Consider the following 19,816-nt stretch of genomic DNA (forward strand, 5'->3'; position numbering starts at 1 on the left):
ATAGGAGAACCTTGAATCTTTCAGTTTGAGGAATGCAGCACTGGAAGTGGACATGAAAATGTGAAGAACAGGAATATTTTGAAGTTCATCCTCAACAATTTTGCTGTAATGGTAGCTTTCCCTTTTTAGCTTCGCTATGATTCATTGACTAAATATGTGGCTTCAAATTATGGCCTTATTTAAACTAAACAGATACCCTGCGCTGATTGGGGCAAGGTTTTCTTCTAGAATTTTATTTGGACTATTTTGGCTTTAATGCATATAAAAATTAATTGTCTTAAAGGAGGCTTGAAAACACTTAGAAAATACCATAGAAATTACCATATAGAATTGTATTTTTTAATTTTCTATTTCTGGTAACATTAATAAAGTAAAATTAGATTGATGATAAATTATGTAGCCTGATGCATTTTTTTCCTACAAAGTGTTGAAGTCTGGAAGTACGCAAAGTACGTGAAATGTTGCCTCGCTCAGTGATTTAAGCGGCAAGTAAAATCGAACCTTCAGTGATGAATTAAATAGTGGTCACTTAAATTATTTCTTTGGTAAGCCCAGTAGGTTTTTATTTTTTATAAGCAAATGAAAGTACTTGTTGGTAGGCAATATAAAAATAAATATGGCATTAGGCTGTTGCTTTATGAGCTCGTTATGTTAGTGCTCTTAACAAACAGACTGTTTGTACAACTTGCAAAAGATGGTGTAGGGGAAAGTAACAAAATCCTGAAAAGAGGTTTGATATTGGTTAGACCTCCTCCTGTTTTTCCAGACCTGTTGGAATTATGCTTCTAGGAGAGGTGGGTAAAGGTGGCCTGTAACTGGTCTCTTGTATTTAAACCTGCGTAGTGCTATTTCTTTTCAATCTCACTTGAATTGTGTATGTTGTACTGGCACAATGGAGCTGCTGTCTCAAGGGTGCAAATGGTATATCACTATACCGTTTAACACACTAATCCCATGCAGCTGTTGCCCCACTCATGCCCACAGAATTGTTAGTCTAATGTTTTGAATAACAAGTTAGAATCAAAAGCTTTGCATGTCTAACTTTTTTTTTGTATTGCCCAGCTTGCCTGACTCTGATAGCATCTGTAAAACCAGACTATGGTGAAAAATAATGCTTTGCCGTGTTTTGTAGATGCTGATGACTGTCCTTAGTAAAATTTAAGTGCTGTGAAGATGAATACTTGTGCTACAAAAGGCTTGTGAAAAGTAAAACGCTTTAAGGAAAACAGGAAGGAGTCTGAATGTGAAGTCTAAAATTAGTTGATGTGCACATAGCGCCAGCTTCTGTCTCCCACTTACTGAATTCTCCAACGCACAGCTTTGGTTTTTTCCCATGCATTGGAAAGGGGCTTCTAAAAAGAAAGGGCCTAGAAAGAAATCGAGGTGATTTTGCAGAATTTCCATCTACAGAAAGAACTCAGCAGTGGTGGTCAGGCTGCTGTTATCCTGAGTTTGCTGTTTTGCATGCTGACTAGTATGGTTTCATTATTACCTTTTATTCTTGCATTTCTCCTTTTTCTTCCAGTATTCTCTGCACCTGAAGTCAGGCTTGTGCTTCCTTGATGAGCCAAATTATATTGAATAAATATTTCAATTGCTTACAATTTTTCTAAATAGTTAGAGGTCATAAAAATTAGAGACAATCATTGAAATCATCTCTCCAGACCACTTGACATGAATGAGAGGGTGGTACCTAATTAACTTTTCTAATTAAGAGACACATCTGTAACTGGGGACTGGCTGATTTTCTGAAAAGAGCTTCAGCAATCAGGCCTCATTGTTAGTGAAGTTTCTGCAGTGTGGGGTAGCCTTCTGGTGACATTTGTCTTGTGTTTTCTAGCTCTGAATTCCAACCACTGGCTTGTGTTACAGCTTTGTCCTCCAGACTGGTGATTGTTACCAAACTCTAGTTCCCTGTGCAAGGACTTAAACTGATATCAGTCTCCTTCGTGTATTTCTCATAGACAAAGCTTCTAGAGTATTTTGCTGTAAGGGCGTATTCTCTAAGATGTTTTTTGTTGTTGCTGTTCTTATCTCAGCTTCTTAACCAAAGTTTGGATACATTCTAGATGCAGTATTGGTCACAGACCTTCTGAGTATAAGGGTAATATGGCTGCCTAACGAAATAATCATTTGATGTGTGTCTGGGAATTACATTCACTGTCATGCGTGTGGTGTTATATTAGACTACCATGTTTAAATGATTACCCGCTGTGGTTTTAAAGCCTGTTTTAGGATAGCTCCCATTCTATCCATCTGGTATGGATTATTTCCTTTATCAGTAACTCTTTTCTTTCTTTTAGAACCATGATGAAAATGTTTACTTTGCCAGGAATCCAACTTCTCTAGAGTCTAATCCTCCAGTTGCTTGATGATACCCTGTCCTTAGTTGAATACTGGGACTCATTAGGTAACCAACTTACAATCTGTTCAGTGTATGCGCTTCTGCTTTTATGTTCTAATTTGTTGCTTGAAATGTTGTTTAGTAGGAAGTCAGAGATATACCAAAGTCTGTCTCTTTTAGGGCAGCATCCTTTCTAAGAAAATTCACAAGTTGGAGAGCAGCAGGTTTTCCTCAAACCTCTATTTGTAATGACTAGATATTCTCATTCTGATTCTTGGGTAGAAGGATTTAAGCACCATGTTATTTCTTCTGGGACTCATGTAGTGCATTTTCAGGTAAATGAACTGTAGGTAACAAAAGCAGAGTTGGTTAAAAGGAATTAACAGTAATTGGGTGCTAGTCTTCCTGAAGTGACTTGTTAGAATTTACTTTTTTTTCTTCTTAAAGCCTCATAATCAGTATTAAATGATTTGAAATAGTATATCTGTTTTAAGCTGTTGAGTGAAAGAGCAGTCTTAAAGCTCAGTGCTATTGAAAGCAAGTGGGTAGCGTCTGGATTTTGTATCTGGTTGAAATGAGGCAGTGTTAGGCTGACTCTCTTTCTGTTCAATGCACAGTCACATCAGCAGTAAACTCATGTTTCAAGTTCTTCCTACTATAGGTGATTTTCCAAATCATTCCTATAGTGTGATGGATGCCTGCTTGAGCTTCCATCATGTTGCATGATGACTGCATAATTTCAAAGTCTGTATGTAGTATAAATTAAGGTCGATGTCTGCATGTTGCTTTGTCAGAAATCAGTCGTCTTCAGGATGAGAGGTATTTCTAGTTTTTCAGCCATACACACCTGAGCAGACACTGCCAGCTATCGCGTTGCTGCTTACTGTAATTGGCCTGGGTTTTTCACCGGTAGGGAAGAGGCCATTTCTGTTCTGGGTTCCTCTTTGGAAAGAGTGATATGGGAGTCTTGAGCAACATGCCAGATGTATCTCGGTAGCTGACATGAGGTGAGGTTAAGAAATGTCTCTCCGTAAAGTCAGAGGTCAGCACCTAGGTTCAGCTCTTCTGTGTGGCCAAAACATTGGTGCCATGTTACATAGGGTGATGTTTAGGCAAAAATGCTTACTGAGGGGACTTCCTCTATCCTACCAGACTGTGTGTCTGAAACTAATTGCTGGGGGGCAGAAAAAAGGAAGTCTGGACAAGACTGTCTCCCTTGAATTGGCTGGCTAACTTCAGAGGAAAATGGTCCCTGTTGTTCTTTTTTTTTCTGTCTGTGCCCCAGATGCATCTTGCCCATGAGCAGCAGTCTGCTGTAGGTTGTACTGTATGTGAAGGCGTTTGAGCTTCTGTAGATTGAATGCTTTGCACTTGCAGAATTACTTCAACAGTACTTCAGACTTACTAGCTGCTGGTCAGTGGTACTCACAGGAAATGGAAGGGGGCTCTGAGCGCACTAGTCCATCCTTCTGCATGACCAAGTTCTTGCCATAAGCTCTTATTAATGAACGAAGAATGAAATTTAATGGGGGGAAAAAACCCGTTCTCGGAGGGATCATACAGCTTGACCAGAGATGTACTGTGGTTTGTCTTGCTGTCTGTGGCTTGTTCAGCCTTCCTTTTGATGAGTAGCCACTAAAAATGATCCAGCTTGCATAACAATGTCTTCTGTAAGCTTACTATTCAGAGTTCCCTTAAAGCACAGCTCTCTTCTGAGGCTGTTGGTGAGGCAGAACTATGTCATATGTTTCTGTGAAGTGATTCATTACTTAGAGTGGAAGTGGCAGCTAAATGCTTCCAACTCTGCTGATTTTAATTTGAAATGATTACTCTCTGTGGCCTTATGCAAGTTCCTGTACAGTTGTTTAGTGGCAAAAAGCAACTTCATTGGCATTTTTCTGCTTTTTTTCTAAATATATTCAGCATCTAAGTGTATAATTGGAACACTTTGTTCTTGAAACAAAAATTGAACTGATGTTCTGGGTATGAAGTTTTACAGACTGTTAAAACAAAGGGGGTACTTCATTGTCCTTCTCCTTTTACTACCCATTGATAACTAATAAACTGTTGAACTAAAGCAGTGTAAGCAAGCCTAGTCCTGGTGATCTGTGTGTGCTGAATTGCAGTTGAGAGGAAAATCAGCGGCAAAGGCACAGAACGTAACCACGTCTAGCGGCTTTCAGACTTGGCAGTGAGGAGGAGGTTGACTTCCGTGAGGCTGATGTTAGGTTGAAGTTAGATTGCTGGCCTGCATCAGGGATGAGAGGAGGAAAAGGCAATTGGAATGAATAATTTTTGGAGACTCGTGCATGAGGTTCCTAAAACCCAGTGAGGAAGGAGTGGATGGGATAGATGGCAAGGCTTGCAAATAAAATGGGTTATTTGGGATCTTGTTAGCTGAACTGAAGTAAGACTGCAGTAAGACTGATTTTACTTTGTTGCCTAAAATGGAAGATAAAAAGCACGTTCAAACCTTTCTGCAGCAAGGATGTGGTTCACTCAAGTGAAATTAGCAGTCTGTTGTCTGGGTAAATTATGCATGTTCAAGAAATCACTATGTTGTGCAGGGTTAGGAGTCGTCGACAGCAGTATTAGGCACTGTAGGCACTGTCGTCAGCTATAGGCACTGTTTCCTTGAAGTTGAGTGGAGGTAAATGCTGTGCCTGTGTTTTACCTTCCATGAAAAGAGGTCTGCTGGGGGAAACGAAACACCGTGTGTGTCTCAGTGTCAGAAGCGTCTTCCTCCTTGCAGCTGTGCACTGCTCCTTCTGCCATAGCTCACGCCTGCTCTAAACTGGCAGTGCTGATCTAAGAAGTGATCAAATCCTGTTTCTACCTCAAGCTGCTTGTGTAGCTTTAAGGGAGGGTTTATGTGGGAGGATGAATAAATGTTTGTGTAGCCATATAGTGAACCGTACCAGGGAAGTTATCTGGGTTAAAATTAACCTGGGGAAGCAAGGAAGTTTTCACTGGACATTTATCCCGGTTCAGGTTGCTTTGTGGCTGTGTGAGTGCTTGTGCTGCCAGAACAGGGAGGAAGGGAGGGCTTGGGAACAGAAGGAAAATTGAAAAGAGGATAGATACCGTGGCACCTGTCCACTCCGTGGGGTAGACTAAGCAGACTGTTTGAAATAGTATCACTGATGTGTATAAATAGTGCATTTGTTCTTTAATTACTAATTTGACTATTTAATAACTTTATTCTCATTCTCCAGAAAATAATACCTTGCCCTAATATCTCTTGTACACATATTTTTTAACACCTGACCTCTTTCTTTTTTCTTTTTTAGACAATGGGCACTGCATATTAAGCAGGGGCGGAAGACTGAAGCCCATCTGGGGACAGAATGAGTGTAAAAGATGCTGATAGTGCAGTTTGCCAGGCCTATAATCTTCATATTTACCCCCAACTCTCAACAGAAAGTGCTCCCTGCTGCAAAGTGACAGCAACCAAGGATAGCACATCTTCAGATGTCATCAAGGATGTGATTAATATCTTAAACTTGGATGTCTCGAAACATTACGTGCTCGTGGAAGTGAAGGAATCAGGTGGAGAAGAATGGGTACTTGATATAAATGATTCTCCTGTCCATAGGGTTTTACTTTGGCCTCGTCGTGCTCAGGATGAGCATCCGCAAAAGGATGGGTACTATTTTCTTTTGCAAGAAAGGAACACTGATGGGACCATCAAATATGTCCAGATGCAGTTGGTTTCCAAGGAGACAGATGCTCGACGATTGGTTGAAAGGGGTTTTCTTCCATGGTATCGGGAGGACGTTGATGACTTGTGCAATCTCCCCAGCTTAACGGAGACAACGCTCCTAGAGAATCTCAAATGCCGCTTTCTAAAACACAAAATTTATACTTACGCAGGAAGTATTCTGATTGCGATTAACCCCTTCAAGTTCCTGCCCATTTATAATCCTAAATATGTCAAGATGTATGAGAATCATCAGCTTGGGAAGTTGGAGCCTCATATTTTTGCCATTGCTGATGTGGCTTATCACACAATGCTTAAAAAACATATTAATCAGTGCATCGTTATATCAGGTGAAAGTGGGTCTGGGAAAACTCAAAGCACAAACTTCTTAATTCACTGCCTCACAGCACTGAGCCAGAAAGGGTACGCGAGTGGTGTGGAGAGAACTATTCTAGGAGCTGGACCAGTTCTGGAGGTAAATTTATGCTAAAATTGCCTTCTGGGAAACATTGTTTCTTGAAAACTTGAAATAACTGCTGTTGAATACTACTTTCAAGAGTCGCCTACTTGGTTTAGTCTTTAAATGTCACTGGGCTGCATTGGTGTTTGGCTGTGTTGCTTGACTGCTTCCAATTGATTTTCCTTAATTCATCCTTCTGTTCCGTCAACTTCCTGTGGCTTTTAATTCATATTTGACGTAACTTTCCACCACTAAACACTAATATTCTGGGTCAGAGGTTACCTGTGTTTTCCATCTTAAGGTTTCAGTGACATTTGAATCAAATCATAAGTAAATGTTTTCATAAAAAGATTGTTCTACTGAAATGTTAAATGCTTAGTGTAATCCTGCCTTGGTGTACAAGTGTGTCCTGCGGCGTTTTTATGAACTCCCTTTTTGAGGGAGTTATTTCCTTTCTACAATTATTTGCTTTGAAGAGAGCAACATTGTTAGTTGGGGAGAAAGTGTGAGTTGGTTTTGGCTTTTAATTACTAGAGCGTTTCCAACAGAAAGCAAAACCAAACACGTCAGAAGGAGGGGGTACAGCTTGCCTTGCATTAGGTAGCGGCGGGACAAACTTAACCTGATCTTTTAGACTTCAGCCTCTCCCTTTACTCTCTCATCTGAAAGGAAAACCTCCGAAAGCTTGGGTGGAAGTACTGGTCACCCATAATAAAATCTTCAACAGCAAGGAGATTGAACGTGGCCATCGCAATTTTTAGGTTTAAGTATTCTCAAATGTAACAACACTCTAATTAAAAAAAATAGTAAACTTTTCTTAAGCTTTTAGATAAGATGTGAAAAGGCAATGAAGTTAAACTTTAAAATGTGTTATGCTTATGTGATTTGAAAGCTTTTCTGTAAAGAATGAGGAATACATGCAACTTCTTTTTTTGCCTTGCTTTCTGCTGCTTGAAAGAAGAAGTAAGATTGTTTGAGGTTTGTTAGTTGCTGGAGTTCAAGTTTGCAGTTCTAAACAGAAAACAGGAAGGGGTCACTGTGGAAAGCACTGTTTGATCAGCTGATCTTTCTGCCTTTGACAAAATTAACTGTTTCAGACCCTAGGCTACCAGATGTGTGATACAGCTGTCACAGCAGGTAGAGATGTGAAATCTTGTCTTGTGGTTTGTCCACTGAATGAGAAATGCACGTATGCCTAGATTCAAAATTAAAATGAATAGCTTTGGAGAAAGAGGTGAATGTTGCATATGTCTGGGAATGCTCATGAAGAGATGTTTGTGATCATCTGCAGTAGGATTGGCTGTCATAAATTCTGCGACTCCTTCAGACTTTCACTGAGCATTTAGTAATGCATTTCATGATAAAATAGGCTTGCTAGCTAGAAATATGATGACCAATTGAAAGTCTGGCTTGCAGACTTGCCAAATGGATTCTAACATGGCTGTCAGAGTAGATATTGTTTAAAATGTGAGGCGCTCTTCTGAAATTCTCAGAGAAACATCTCGCTCTACTTCTGTGAGGGTGTTCCAGTTGCAAAGTGATTCAGTGTAAACACTCCCTCTCAAATACTGCAAAAGATAAAGGGGTTTATGACAACTAAACATAAAAAATGTAGGAACATCTGAATCCTAAAATGTATTTCAGAATTGAATATATATTTTTGTATTAAAAGTATTATTAGTTGACTTGAAATTATGGAGAAAGAAAGTTTTCTGAATCTTGGAGAGGGTGAGATTTGTCCAGGCTTAAATAAATCACTGGGGCTCCTGTGATTTTGGCACAACTCTACTTAAGGTAGTGGAAATGTCCTTCTCTCTTCACGTAACTTCAGTGCACATCAAAAAGTGATGCTACGGTAGGTTTAGAACATAGAGAAATAAAATCAAACTATCCTACTTTGGATACTGCAGAGCGGATTTGGTGGACCGTGAAGCTTCCAGGTTTCCCAATATGGACGCTCTTGTGCGATTCCAGTCACTAGGCGTAATTTTAAAAACCAAGTCCGATCTTGGTCTCGGAGAGGAATGCGTGGAAAACTTACTGCACTTTGTGGAAGTTAAATTGAGGACAAACTCTGCTGTTAGAGCTGGTTACATCTAAATCCAACTGTGGTGACTCATTTGGGTTTTTACTTAAGGGAACTGAAGTGGTAGAAGGGAATTTTCTTAAATGGATGTTTCAGGGGACTTTTTACATGAACAATTTTGTAGTGTGCCTAAACTATTTGAGAATGTTCTGTTCAATTTTGAAGTTTTATTTTGAGTCCTCATGAAAGATTTAAATATACTCTTGACTGAAGCCTGCTTCCCTGACTTTTATGATGTAGAAGCTGGTTGCATTTTGGTTCAGAACTTCCCCTTTAGTGACCTCTGATTTTCCTGACACCTAGGTGAAATGTATTATTTATAGGCTGACCTTTTGTAAAAGTTCAAAGAGTTGAATCAAACGTTTCTAGCCCAGAGAGGTGAGCACTGCCAGTGTGTGATGGAGATGGATTTATAATTTTCTCATTGCATGCTTAGTGAACTTGGAAACGTATTTCTTACCGAATCCTGTTTCTATGTTGGCTAACTAATGTCTGTTCAAATGTGGAAGTAGTTTGCAGATAAACTACTGTTAATATTTTAGCTCCTTGCTCACAATTTCTAGACTTTGAAGAATGGCATTATGGCTGTACCATGAAAGGAGATTTGACCTTAAATGTTCCTTGCTATTACCTTGTCAAACATCTGGGAAATGAAATACATGATACTGAGACAACATAGTTAAAAAATTAAATATAGTACTAGCACAATTCCTGTCACATGTGGTCGTGAAAGCAAAACTGGTCATGGGTTAGTCTGATCCTCAGATGCTTCTTGCTCAATCTCTGCACCAGAGTGTGAGCTGTTCATAAGATTCCTTGTTGGGGATTTAATGAGCAGAGGTAACTTGCGTTACGTCTGACTACGTCTGGCACTGCGTGCAGCTCTCTAGAGATAAAGAATCTGAAAGGCTGACTGCTTCCATGGGACAGTGATGCTTCAGCACGGCCTAAAGCTGGGGTTTGTGCTGGTTTCTAGCAGTTCATGAGACGTATAGTTGCCATAGCTGTGTAGGAATTGCTCTGAGTTTATTTTTTCAGTTGCTCTCCAGGCTAACTTAGTTCATCTGTAGAGAAGAGCAGTTTCTTTGAAACTAGTAGGAAGATAAAAACAGGCTCTGTTTTAAGATACTCCTGGCTTTTTCATCCTCTTCTAAATTTAGTGATAGTTCCCTGACTTGGAGTTTTGCCCTCTTGCATTGACTGTTCAGTTTACTTTACGGTTGAGGTCCTAAGAAGTGATTTACATTTGGGAACTATTATTTGGGTCAAATTGGGAATAGTGAATCAAACCTTTGTTTATTTTATACTCTTGAGCAAGATAATAAAACCTTTCTCTTTGCACGTAAGTTTCCTAGAAATTTGTGTTTTCATCAGGGAAAAATGTCTTAAAAGGCATGTTTTGGATATAAAATGCACAGTGAGCAATCTAAGACTCTGAACTTATTTTGGAGACCTCACGTTAACTTACCAGATTCCTCAAGCCAATTAATTTATTACTGAAGTGGCAGAAAATATAGCAAGGGGATGGGAGCATGAGGCGAGGGATGTACTAAGAGGGAATTGGAGCTGCTGCTGCTGGCAGGAAAGCGCCTGTTAGCTTGCTGTCTGCTGTCAAACTGTAACCCTTAGTACCTTGGGTTTATTACAGAAGTTCTTTTGTTAGTGTGCTGAAAGTTCATTTCCTGCTGAAGTGGAAGCTGAGGAGTGGTGGGGCAGATGGAAATACTGGGGTGGCCATAACTTTTTCATGTGTTTTGAAAAGCATGGCTTATTTCCTTTTGGATATGTTCTTGGTTTCTTAATGGCATTGAACCGTTCTTTGCAAAGAATTAAGGCCCAGATAAAATAGAAGGTCTAACAGGAAGCATTCATTAAGTGGCCTTCTAAAGAAGGCAGGTGTAAGTATGAAATAATTAATATTGACAGCATGATCAGGTGAGTGGGTGGGGATGAGATTTTCTAGAACTTGGAATGTTGAAAACCTTGTTAAATTTGCTTGTAGAAAGTAAACTTTCATGCCTTTTATGCTGTGCCATTCTGTGGAAACCAGAGGAAAGCAATTTGCTGTCAGCTCTGTTCTCTTTATTACAGTCCCATTGTGCTTGTGGTTTTGGTATAAGCTGGGCTTCTTCTGAGTGGTGCTTCAGCTCTGGTTTTCATCTGTCTTTGCCATAAAAGTCTGCATATATATTTAGTGGGTGTAGCCTGCTCTATTTAAGGGAAAGTAGTTGTTTTGAGGCTATTATCTGCATGTGTTTGTTTTAAGAATCATAATCAGAGGAGGAATGGAACTTCCTTTTCCCATTTGGTTAGATGTTACTAGGCTCTTTGGTGAAGCGTGTTGTTGCATACTTTTCCCTGCTGCACAGATCTCTTGGGGAAGAATCACCTTGTCCTTTATACAGTCTTACCATGTGGGTTGCTTCGACTTCCGCAGGACCTCGTACAGCACGCAGAGTTGCAAAATTACCCTGCAACTTCTGTGTTAATGAGTGGCTATTTTGCAGCAGTTTGAGGGCCACTACTAAACTGGGTTCAACTCTGAAGCAGTCATTTCCTCTTCCAGGGTGTGTAATTTGAGTCTTTGATGTCATTTGGCACAGTAAAAGACTGCTCTGTGCAGTGCTGGTTCTGCTGTGGATTAGAGAGGTTTACATAGAAACTCTGATTTTTCACATTTTGGCAATTCTTGTGAAAGAATTGAGATATTTCATTGTGTTACTGAGGCAGATGATAGGAGCATGTGTGTGGTTTGGGCTTGTCTTTTTTACAGCAAATAAAAGGAGAATTTGGCTTTTTTTCCCCAAATACTTTTAAAGCCATCACTGTTGTAGGAGTTCTGAGCAGCAGACTCCAGTTTATGCCTCTTGCATTCCAAGGTAAGAGGATGGGCTGGATGACTTCCTGACTCCCAGAATAGGCTCTCCCAGTGCTGATTCCTGCTGGCCTTGGTCTGGTATTTTGACTCGCCCTCTTTTTGTATAGCTAGTGGTCTGCATTGGAGAGATTTAATTTTAATTTTTCATTTTTATCTGTCTCCTCATGGACTTACAAGGGTTATACAAATTATTATTTCTCTTTAGCTGAAATTCTCTTGTCCCCTCACGTCTTCTGAATTTATTTTGTAAAGGCGTAGGTGGCTCTCTGTAAAGGCAAACCAAGGAGATAATTCATTTGAATCTGAGCTATGTACAGAGTACCTGGCTGGAATTATCTGAGAGATGCTTTCCATGCAGAGCTGCGTAGTACAGGAGCTTAATTCTTATCTGTAATCTTTTTTCTTTTTTGTAGGTTAAAGCTATCTAACTGCTAAATACCAAAATATTTAACATTTCAATTTTTTACACCTTTCTGATTTTAGGCAGGAGTGTTACTTCTTATATAGTCAACTTGTCAAAGTATGTTGAAAAATACGGTAGCAGTGATTAGAGTTTAAAGCTAAATATTACCGAAAGAAAATTCCTCACCCAAAATGTTAAGTGACTTGGAATGTCCTTTAAAAAGTTGTAGATGTTAAAGGCTTTTATGAGAAAACCATTCAGTACATGAAACATGAAAACTTCCCTAAAAACTGATAATATTAGATCAGCTTTTAAGAATTTGCTGTATGCTTTGACTAAATACCAGACACATGAGATCATAAGAGCCTTCAGTTTTAAACTGTATTCATTGCTTACATGAGTAATCACTAAGAAAAGTTTTGCAGGAAGCCTGGGTTATGGGATTTCTTAACTCTATAATGCCAAAATATTTATTATTGGAAAATAATGCGGAAAATTTAGCTATATTGTGTTTTGGTTTCTTGAATGTATCTAGTGAACTGATAGTTAACTGGTGGCTGAAGTTAGAAAACTTTCGAAAGTGAAGTTTTTTTCTGGAACCAATTTGCAAGTCCGCTATTCTGCAGCCTGGTAAAGTTCACTACAGCAGATTTCTTAACACTAAATGGGAAGTGGGATGGTGTTTCCCAGAGAGCCACGGCTGAGCCACTGTTGATGGGAGAGGAACAGGTTTTTTTTGATTTACAAAGCAGACAATTTGCTGTGCTGATGGACTTCCACTTTTGGTTTGGTGGTGGTAAGGAGTTCAGCAGGATTTTATGCATGCCTTAATATGTGTGTGTCTGCAAAATGGGCTTTTAAAAATCTGGGCGATAACTTGCTGGATAGTCACTGCAAAAAGATATTGATGACGCTGGTCAATGCTTGCTTTGAAAAAACCTGAGTGGGGATGCTGGGTGCATGGTGATGCAAGTAGCGTGGTCACTAGAAATTAGAAGGCTGAGCTCTGCCTCAGTCATCTCTAAGCGCTGCAGGACACATCCCCTCTCTTCAGAAACCGTTGGCTTTTCTGAAGCTACAGCGGAATCACCCTGTGGGTTTTCACCCTGCCCAGGAAGAGCTCCTTTAGCTTATTCCTTTAGGTCAGAAGTAACGATTGTCTGAAGAATTATGGACATTCTCAGTGTTTATAAGAAGTTTTTTGGATTCTCTGAATGCTAGGCAGCAGGAATCTGCTTGTAAGAGCTTTGAGAGCCTGTTTTGGAAATCAGGATCCAGGTGTCACACTGCAGTGCAGCTGCAACCTTTGAGGTAGTTTGGGGGGGTAAGAAAAAGAGGGGGGGGAAAGGAAGAATTTCAATATACTGACAATATGACTGTCATGATATATACCATAATTGGGCAGTTTTATGTATAAACAGAAAGGTTCTGTTGTGTACAGTATTCACATGTCCGTCGTCCTCCGGATGTCTGTGCGTGTGTGGAGGAAGAGGGTGGCATTTTTGTGAAATCATTCGACGAGCGTTCTATATTAGGGGAGGCGGATTTCCTAATGGAGGCCTTAATTACTTGGAGCTTTAAGAGGAAATATCTGTGGCAGGAATTGCTGGTGATAGTCCACACGGAGCAGTGTGTTGTTCCAAACAATTGCATTTTACGCACGGTTTCTTCTCTATATGCTGGATCGCCTCCTGCATGTTAGATGGATGACAAGTTTCTCTTAACCTAAGAATGCGTAGTTAAGAGTTGATAAAGTTAAGGACATTGCCACTAACTAATTCTACTGGACTTTTAGATGTATTAAGTGATCTTTGTAGTTCTTAAGCGTTGCTCGTGCAGAAGATATTTTGTTACGGGTGTACTAGTAACTATCAGAGGTCTCATGATACAGGAGGCAGAAGTGTTAGAGATGCACAGTTAGGATTTGTTCTGCACATGTGTGTTCCCCTTTCCTAAAACCTTTTAATGAATCTACGTTTTTTTGGTGTTGCCTAGTAAGGTTAGCTGGCCGATGAGTATGACGTGGTTCTGTAAACCAAAGCCTTTCTGTTTTGTCTTTTTCCTGTTTTTTGAATACACAACTTTGAAAACTCATGGACTAACTTTATAAATGAGATCTTAATGGTCTGCTCTCACTTTAAGAATTGTGGGGTTTGTGAAATTTTTGAGTGGGAGCCATACATTAGGGAATAGGACGTAGTTTGTGCCTTTTCTATGGGAGAGGCAATTTTGTGGTAATTGTGCTGTCTTCCTCCCACTGAGTATCTTCTCTACGGTCATAATTGTTGGTGATTGAGACTGATTTGCCCTCTCTGGCTGTGATTACCTTTCCTGTACTCATAGAAATATCTAAATGTATTATTCCACTCCCTCAGTCCCTCAGATATTATTGCACAGGGCAAATAGAAAGTGTGTATAGATCTGTAAGGCACAGTGGAGGCTTCCTAAGCTGCCTTTTTGGTATCTGTGTGCTGCCATTTCCGTAGCATTTCGAGCTTATGCTGCAAGCTAACAGGAGGCTGAACAATGAACAGAAGAGCTTGGAAAGCTATGTGTTGGCATATTTCATTTAACTAAAAATTAACTCATGTTGTTTTATTACAGGCATTTGGAAATGCAAAAACAGCACATAACAATAACTCCAGTCGTTTTGGAAAGTTTATTCAAGTCAACTATTTAGAGAATGGTATTGTCCGAGGGTAAGTACAGCATAAGGTGGTTCTGGGGTTGATTTTCATGCTTTTAGGAATTGGTGAAGACTCTGTTCTATACGAAACACTGCCCTGCTGAGGCTCTTCTCATGTGAGAATAGCTTGCGGCTTTGGAGTTTTCAAGACTCTCTAACTGAGCTTTGTGGAATAGTCAGGTGATGCTTAATATTCTTACCTTGCTGTACATCCATACCAGGTTAATAATTTCACTGTTGCTGCATCTTCATGCTAAATAAAGGCTTTTTTTCATAACACCCACTGTCCGCTCCGATTTGCAAATAAAACCAGAAGATCTGAATTTTGAAGAGGAGTTGGAGAGAAGTGAAATAGATTTGAGGAAGCCATTTTACAGAAACAATTTAAACGCCAGTTTAGAGATGGACAACTGTAAAATCATGATTTTTCTTGACTTAGTCGTGTGCTTCTGTCTGAAGGTCAAACATTAAATATTCTGTACTTACATTTTTTAATATGGGAGAGTCACAGCTGATTCTTAGAATTCTATTTATATTTTTCAACCTGTAGTAGATGCTATGATGTCATATTGCTGTAGTCCCTCAATATTAATCAAATATTACTCTTTGCTTGTCTTCAGTTGTGGGCACTTTCACTTCAAGTGAAGAATTTTGCCCCAAAAAGTTTTCTGTGATATTAAATTTGTGTGCAAATACTTGTGTAGTTACTTGTCTAACATCATGCCATAAAATCATTTCTTTCAGATCTTGCTTTGTAAAATGCAGCTTAAATTTTTAACGCCTGTATCTGCAAAATTCACAGCGGTATGTCGCACCTGTTGTCAAGATGTACCCATGCTTGTTCAGGTGCAATGCCAGAATACCTAACTTTGGCATGGAATTCTGCCTGAAGCTGAAGCTTGCCGCGCTGCGGAGCGTCACTAGCTGTCACGGGCTTTTGTGCTCCAGCGTGTCTTTCCTTTGGGTCTCTTTTTGTGTTCGCAGTTTACCAAATGGCAATCACATAAATGACTGGAAACTCCGTACCACGTTTGCTTTGAGTGTTATTCTGAACAAAGGTGGCATCTTTTCAGAGCTTGCTACAATTTGAATACATTCGTTTGGTCTTCAACGTGAGGAAAAAGCTGCTCAAACTTTGGCCTCGTTCATTGGATCCCATGTCAAGGAGTTTAGATTATTATTTAGGAGATTGCTTTGCCAAACTGTAAGGGGCTTGCTGGCTGGCTGGCTGGCTTCCATTTTAGGCTGATGTGTATACCGTTATAAAAATCTAGCAAATTTGGTGGACTGAGAATCAGTTATGCAGTATACATGGATAAGGCAGTATACTTTTGGGGTCTTTGCATTCCTTGTCAGATAACTCTTAATCTCTGAGTAGATAAGAGATTATTGTTAGCACTCTGCATATCTTGTTTCTTCGTACAGTTTTTCATCAGCAATTTTCTAGCTTCGTCCTCCTTTTTCCAGTTATGTCTACTAAAACCAAGCACTGAAGATGGGTGTTTCTTGGGTATTTCTCTTTGTTCCAATTACAATATAGTGCATACTGAATTTCTTGTTTTGGATTTGATGCTGACTATGCTCTTCTCTTGTGTATTCTAGTGCAAAATTATTTGAACTCTCTTGGCAGTTGCTGTCTGATGTTTTGTGAGGTCTTTTCTCTTGCCCTCATGCTTTTTTCATTTTTTACGGCTCTTCAGGGCTGTGGTTGAAAAATACCTGCTTGAAAAATCTCGTCTGGTTTCTCAAGAGAAAGATGAAAGGTAAGAGAGTAGTACAGTTTACTAATACAATCATAATCAATGCAAGTGTTTAAGAGCACTTAGAATGTACAGAATAAAAGAAAAATTATATTTTAATGAAAGGGAAATGTATTGACTTTGTAGGAACTACCATGTCTTTTATTACTTGCTACTTGGAGTCAATGAGGAAGAGCGTAAAGAATTTCACCTCAAGCAACCTGAAGATTATTTCTACCTCAATCAGGTAATCTGTGACAGGGATTTACCAATGCATTGGTAAGTGTGTCCATCTGTTGTGTTAAAGATGAAAGCAAGCAGTGCAGATCATGCTTGTTTTCTTGTGATGCTTGGGCTTTGTTCTTTGTCTTTAATTATGGGTATCTCCTCTCAGCATAACTTGAAAATTGAAGATGGGGAAGATCTCCGACATGACTTTGAAAGATTAAAACAAGCCATGGAGATGGTTGGCTTCCTTTCAGCAACAAAAAAACAGTAAGTAGAATCCTTTAGGCTTTTGTTGATAGCTAGTTAATGTTCATGAATTGGAATAACTTGTTTATGTGTTGGGATCACATTTAGTCCAGTAGGAAGCAAGGAGAGCTGGGTATTTGAGGGCTTACAGACGAAATCTTGAAGTAAAATTAAGTCTGCTAACCTGTTATAATGAACTCGTAAGAGAAATTCTTATAAAACTCAATTTTTCTTCCTTAGGATTTTTTCAATACTTTCAGCTATTCTTTATCTGGGCAATGTTACGTACAAGAAGAAAGCTACAGGTCGTGATGAAGGGTTGGAAGTAGGACCTCCTGAAGTGTTGGACATTCTTTCCCAACTTTTGAAAGTAGAGTATTTCTCTTTATCTCTAATGTTTGATAAGATCTTTGTCGTGCTCTACCTCAGCATTTTACTTGACTATTTTGTTGCCCAGTTTCCTCTATCTAGATTTGGTTTATGATGCTTCCACAAGACTTCTCGTGGGAGGGGAAATGGGTAAAATTGGTGAAATTAACTGGGATTAGGGATGGAATGTAGGCCATAGCATGGAAGTAGGATTTGTTTATTCAGTAATCATAGAGCTGAGCAGGAATAAATTTGGGGGAGATGTGTTCTTTGCCGCCATGGGGAAACACCTGAATAAATCTACACTGAGAATAATTTGAAGAAGCTGAAGAAATTGTAAAGCTATCGATGAATGATAACAGTAGCTGTTGCCAAAGAGCTTGGGCTTCTCTGAAGGAATTGTAATGTCCACTGTTGCCATCAGATTGGGGAGTTTGAGGGTGGCAGTAACTCTTGTTCTCGCTCGCTTTGCAGGTTAAACGAGAAATTCTAGTAGAAGTGCTAACAAAAAGAAAAACTGTGACTGCTAATGATAAGCTTATTTTGCCGTATAGTCTCAATGAGGTGAGTAAAAGAAAACTAGTTGAATTATTTTTTTGCTTTTCTGGCTACAAAAAAGCTAATAAGCTTTCACATTTAGTGCGGGATGTCTGGAACGTTAGGATTGTGACCTTCGAGTGACGCTGGTCTGCAATAGAAATGCTTTTTTTTAAACAAAGTTATGAACATTGTTTCATCTGCAGGCAATAACAGCTCGTGATTCGATGGCAAAGTCCTTATACAGTGCTCTGTTTGATTGGATTGTTCTGCGAATTAATCATGCGCTCCTTAATAAGAAGGACATGGAGGAATCTGTTATGGTAAGTTTCTGACAAAAATAAGTCTTTGTAGACAGTTGTGTATTTAGAGCTAACAGAGAACACTATAGATGACATGTTTGGCTATCTGGGATAAATTTTGATTCTTTTGAAGTCCATGATAAATTTCTTGGGTAGTATTTAATCACCTCTGTTGTCACAATAGACATAACTGTTAAATATTCAAAATCTAGTAGCACACACTACAGTGCTTTTTGTAGTGGTTAGCTGTCGTGGGTTGTGTTGCTGTACGGCAGATTGCTTAACTAGATTTCCACCTCTTCTTTCAGTGTTTGTCCATTGGTGTACTTGATATTTTTGGATTTGAAGACTTTGAAACCAACAGTTTTGAACAGTTCTGTATAAATTATGCAAATGAGCAGCTTCAGTATTATTTCAATCAGCATATTTTCAAATTGGAGCAGGTAAGAAATTAGAGTTGCTGAAACAAAAATTTTGTTTTATCGAGTGCTCATACATCATGCAGACTTTGGCACTCTTCTGCAAAACCTGCATAATTTTTATAATTGCTTGAATATATCTCCAAAAGGCTTAATTTTTTTTAATTTCATGTTTTATTACTGCTTATTCTGGTATTGTTTGCCGGTTGCAGTTTTGCTGTATTTAGTGCTCCCCATATACTAATGATAGTGGGGGCAGGTCTTCAGAGGGCTAGCATTAAGTTTCTGCTTGACTGTAAGAAACAAAAAAGACATCTAGGCAACCCAAGACAGAAGCCAGATGAAACTGTAAACTTTGAGACTGAAAGTGTGTAGGTGAGATTTGTTTAGGGGTTTTTTTAGCATGTGGTGTGGTGGTTTTGGGATTTTTTTGGTGTGTTTTTTTTTTTGTTTGGGTTTTTTTTTTAATGGTAGGTGGTGAGGTGTTTGTTTCAAGTTTTTTTTGGGCGGGGTTTATGGTTGGCAAACAGTTTTTCTCTTGTTTTTTGTTGGTTTGTAAATATTTAATAACTAGGCTTTGTTGCTGCTTTCACCTGACTGCATTTAGGGGATACAGTTATATGTTGACATTGGCAGTAGTTCTGAAATCCTGATATTACTGGCATATGTTGACTGACTTGTTCGCAGATGGTATCATCATCTTACAGAGTGCTTTGAGTGCTGCAAGAGCTAACAGGTCCTGTTTCTAGACTGAGCCTTGGGGTTTTTTTGCTCTAGACTTGGATTTTTTTTTTTTCCTTGGGGTAAAACATAGCTCCCAGGTTGCTCTGCTGAAAGAAATAAGTCATTCTGTAGTGTGTGGTATTTCGTCAACAACATGTAGACAACTTTAAACAAGCATTTTAAAGAGAAGAAAATTACCAAATATACAAATTTTATAGGTAAACATAATGTTGAGGTTCCTGTTTTGTAACTTAGGACAGAAGCAGCTTTCCAGGCTAATTTCAGTAAATAGTGACATTGTTTTCTTTTTTTCTAATGCCATTTTTCCAAATAAGCTTAATCCTTGTGTGACCCATTTCCTGTATCTCTTGCAGTGTGAGGGCCCTCAGGGGGGATCTTTATATCTTTTTAAAGAAAGGCTTTTTTGTTTGTGGAAAATGGCATTTCAGTTCTGTAATGTGGTGTGCACACTGAGCAGGCTGTCATTAGGCAGACTGAATTCTACCTGCTTAAAAATAATCCATTTCTTATCGTCATCTAGAACAGTGAGAGGTGCTATTTGTCTGTTCTTAAACGTAGAACTTCTTTAGTTGATTTTTTGTGGGATATCTTTTTTTACATTATACCTTATTGTTAGCTTTTTCTGTGGGCATTTACAGCATTAAGAAAAACTGGTATTTATGTGGGGCTTAACTG

At 39.1% G+C, this 19,816-nt stretch overlaps 1 protein-coding gene across 5 annotated transcripts in view; it reads left to right on the plus strand.

Annotated features, from left to right (window-relative positions):
• Positions 1-19,816, plus strand: part of MYO9B (myosin IXB) — a 45,108-nt gene that overhangs the window by 3,860 nt on the left and 21,432 nt on the right. For all 5 annotated transcript variants that reach the window (XM_075076816.1, XM_075076815.1, XM_075076817.1 and 2 more), the window contains exons 2-10: positions 5,635-6,519; positions 14,476-14,570; positions 16,258-16,320; positions 16,444-16,543; positions 16,691-16,791; positions 17,011-17,140; positions 17,614-17,703; positions 17,883-17,999; positions 18,287-18,421. In XM_075076816.1, the coding sequence (XP_074932917.1) occupies positions 5,692-6,519; positions 14,476-14,570; positions 16,258-16,320; positions 16,444-16,543; positions 16,691-16,791; positions 17,011-17,140; positions 17,614-17,703; positions 17,883-17,999; positions 18,287-18,421 (1,659 nt within the window). In that variant the 5' untranslated portion in view covers positions 5,635-5,691. The remainder of the gene's footprint in view (positions 1-5,634; positions 6,520-14,475; positions 14,571-16,257; positions 16,321-16,443; positions 16,544-16,690; positions 16,792-17,010; positions 17,141-17,613; positions 17,704-17,882; positions 18,000-18,286; positions 18,422-19,816) is intronic.

This window comes from Phalacrocorax aristotelis, chromosome W (genome assembly GCF_949628215.1).
Source record: "Phalacrocorax aristotelis chromosome W, bGulAri2.1, whole genome shotgun sequence".
NCBI classification, from domain to species: domain Eukaryota; kingdom Metazoa; phylum Chordata; class Aves; order Suliformes; family Phalacrocoracidae; genus Phalacrocorax; species Phalacrocorax aristotelis.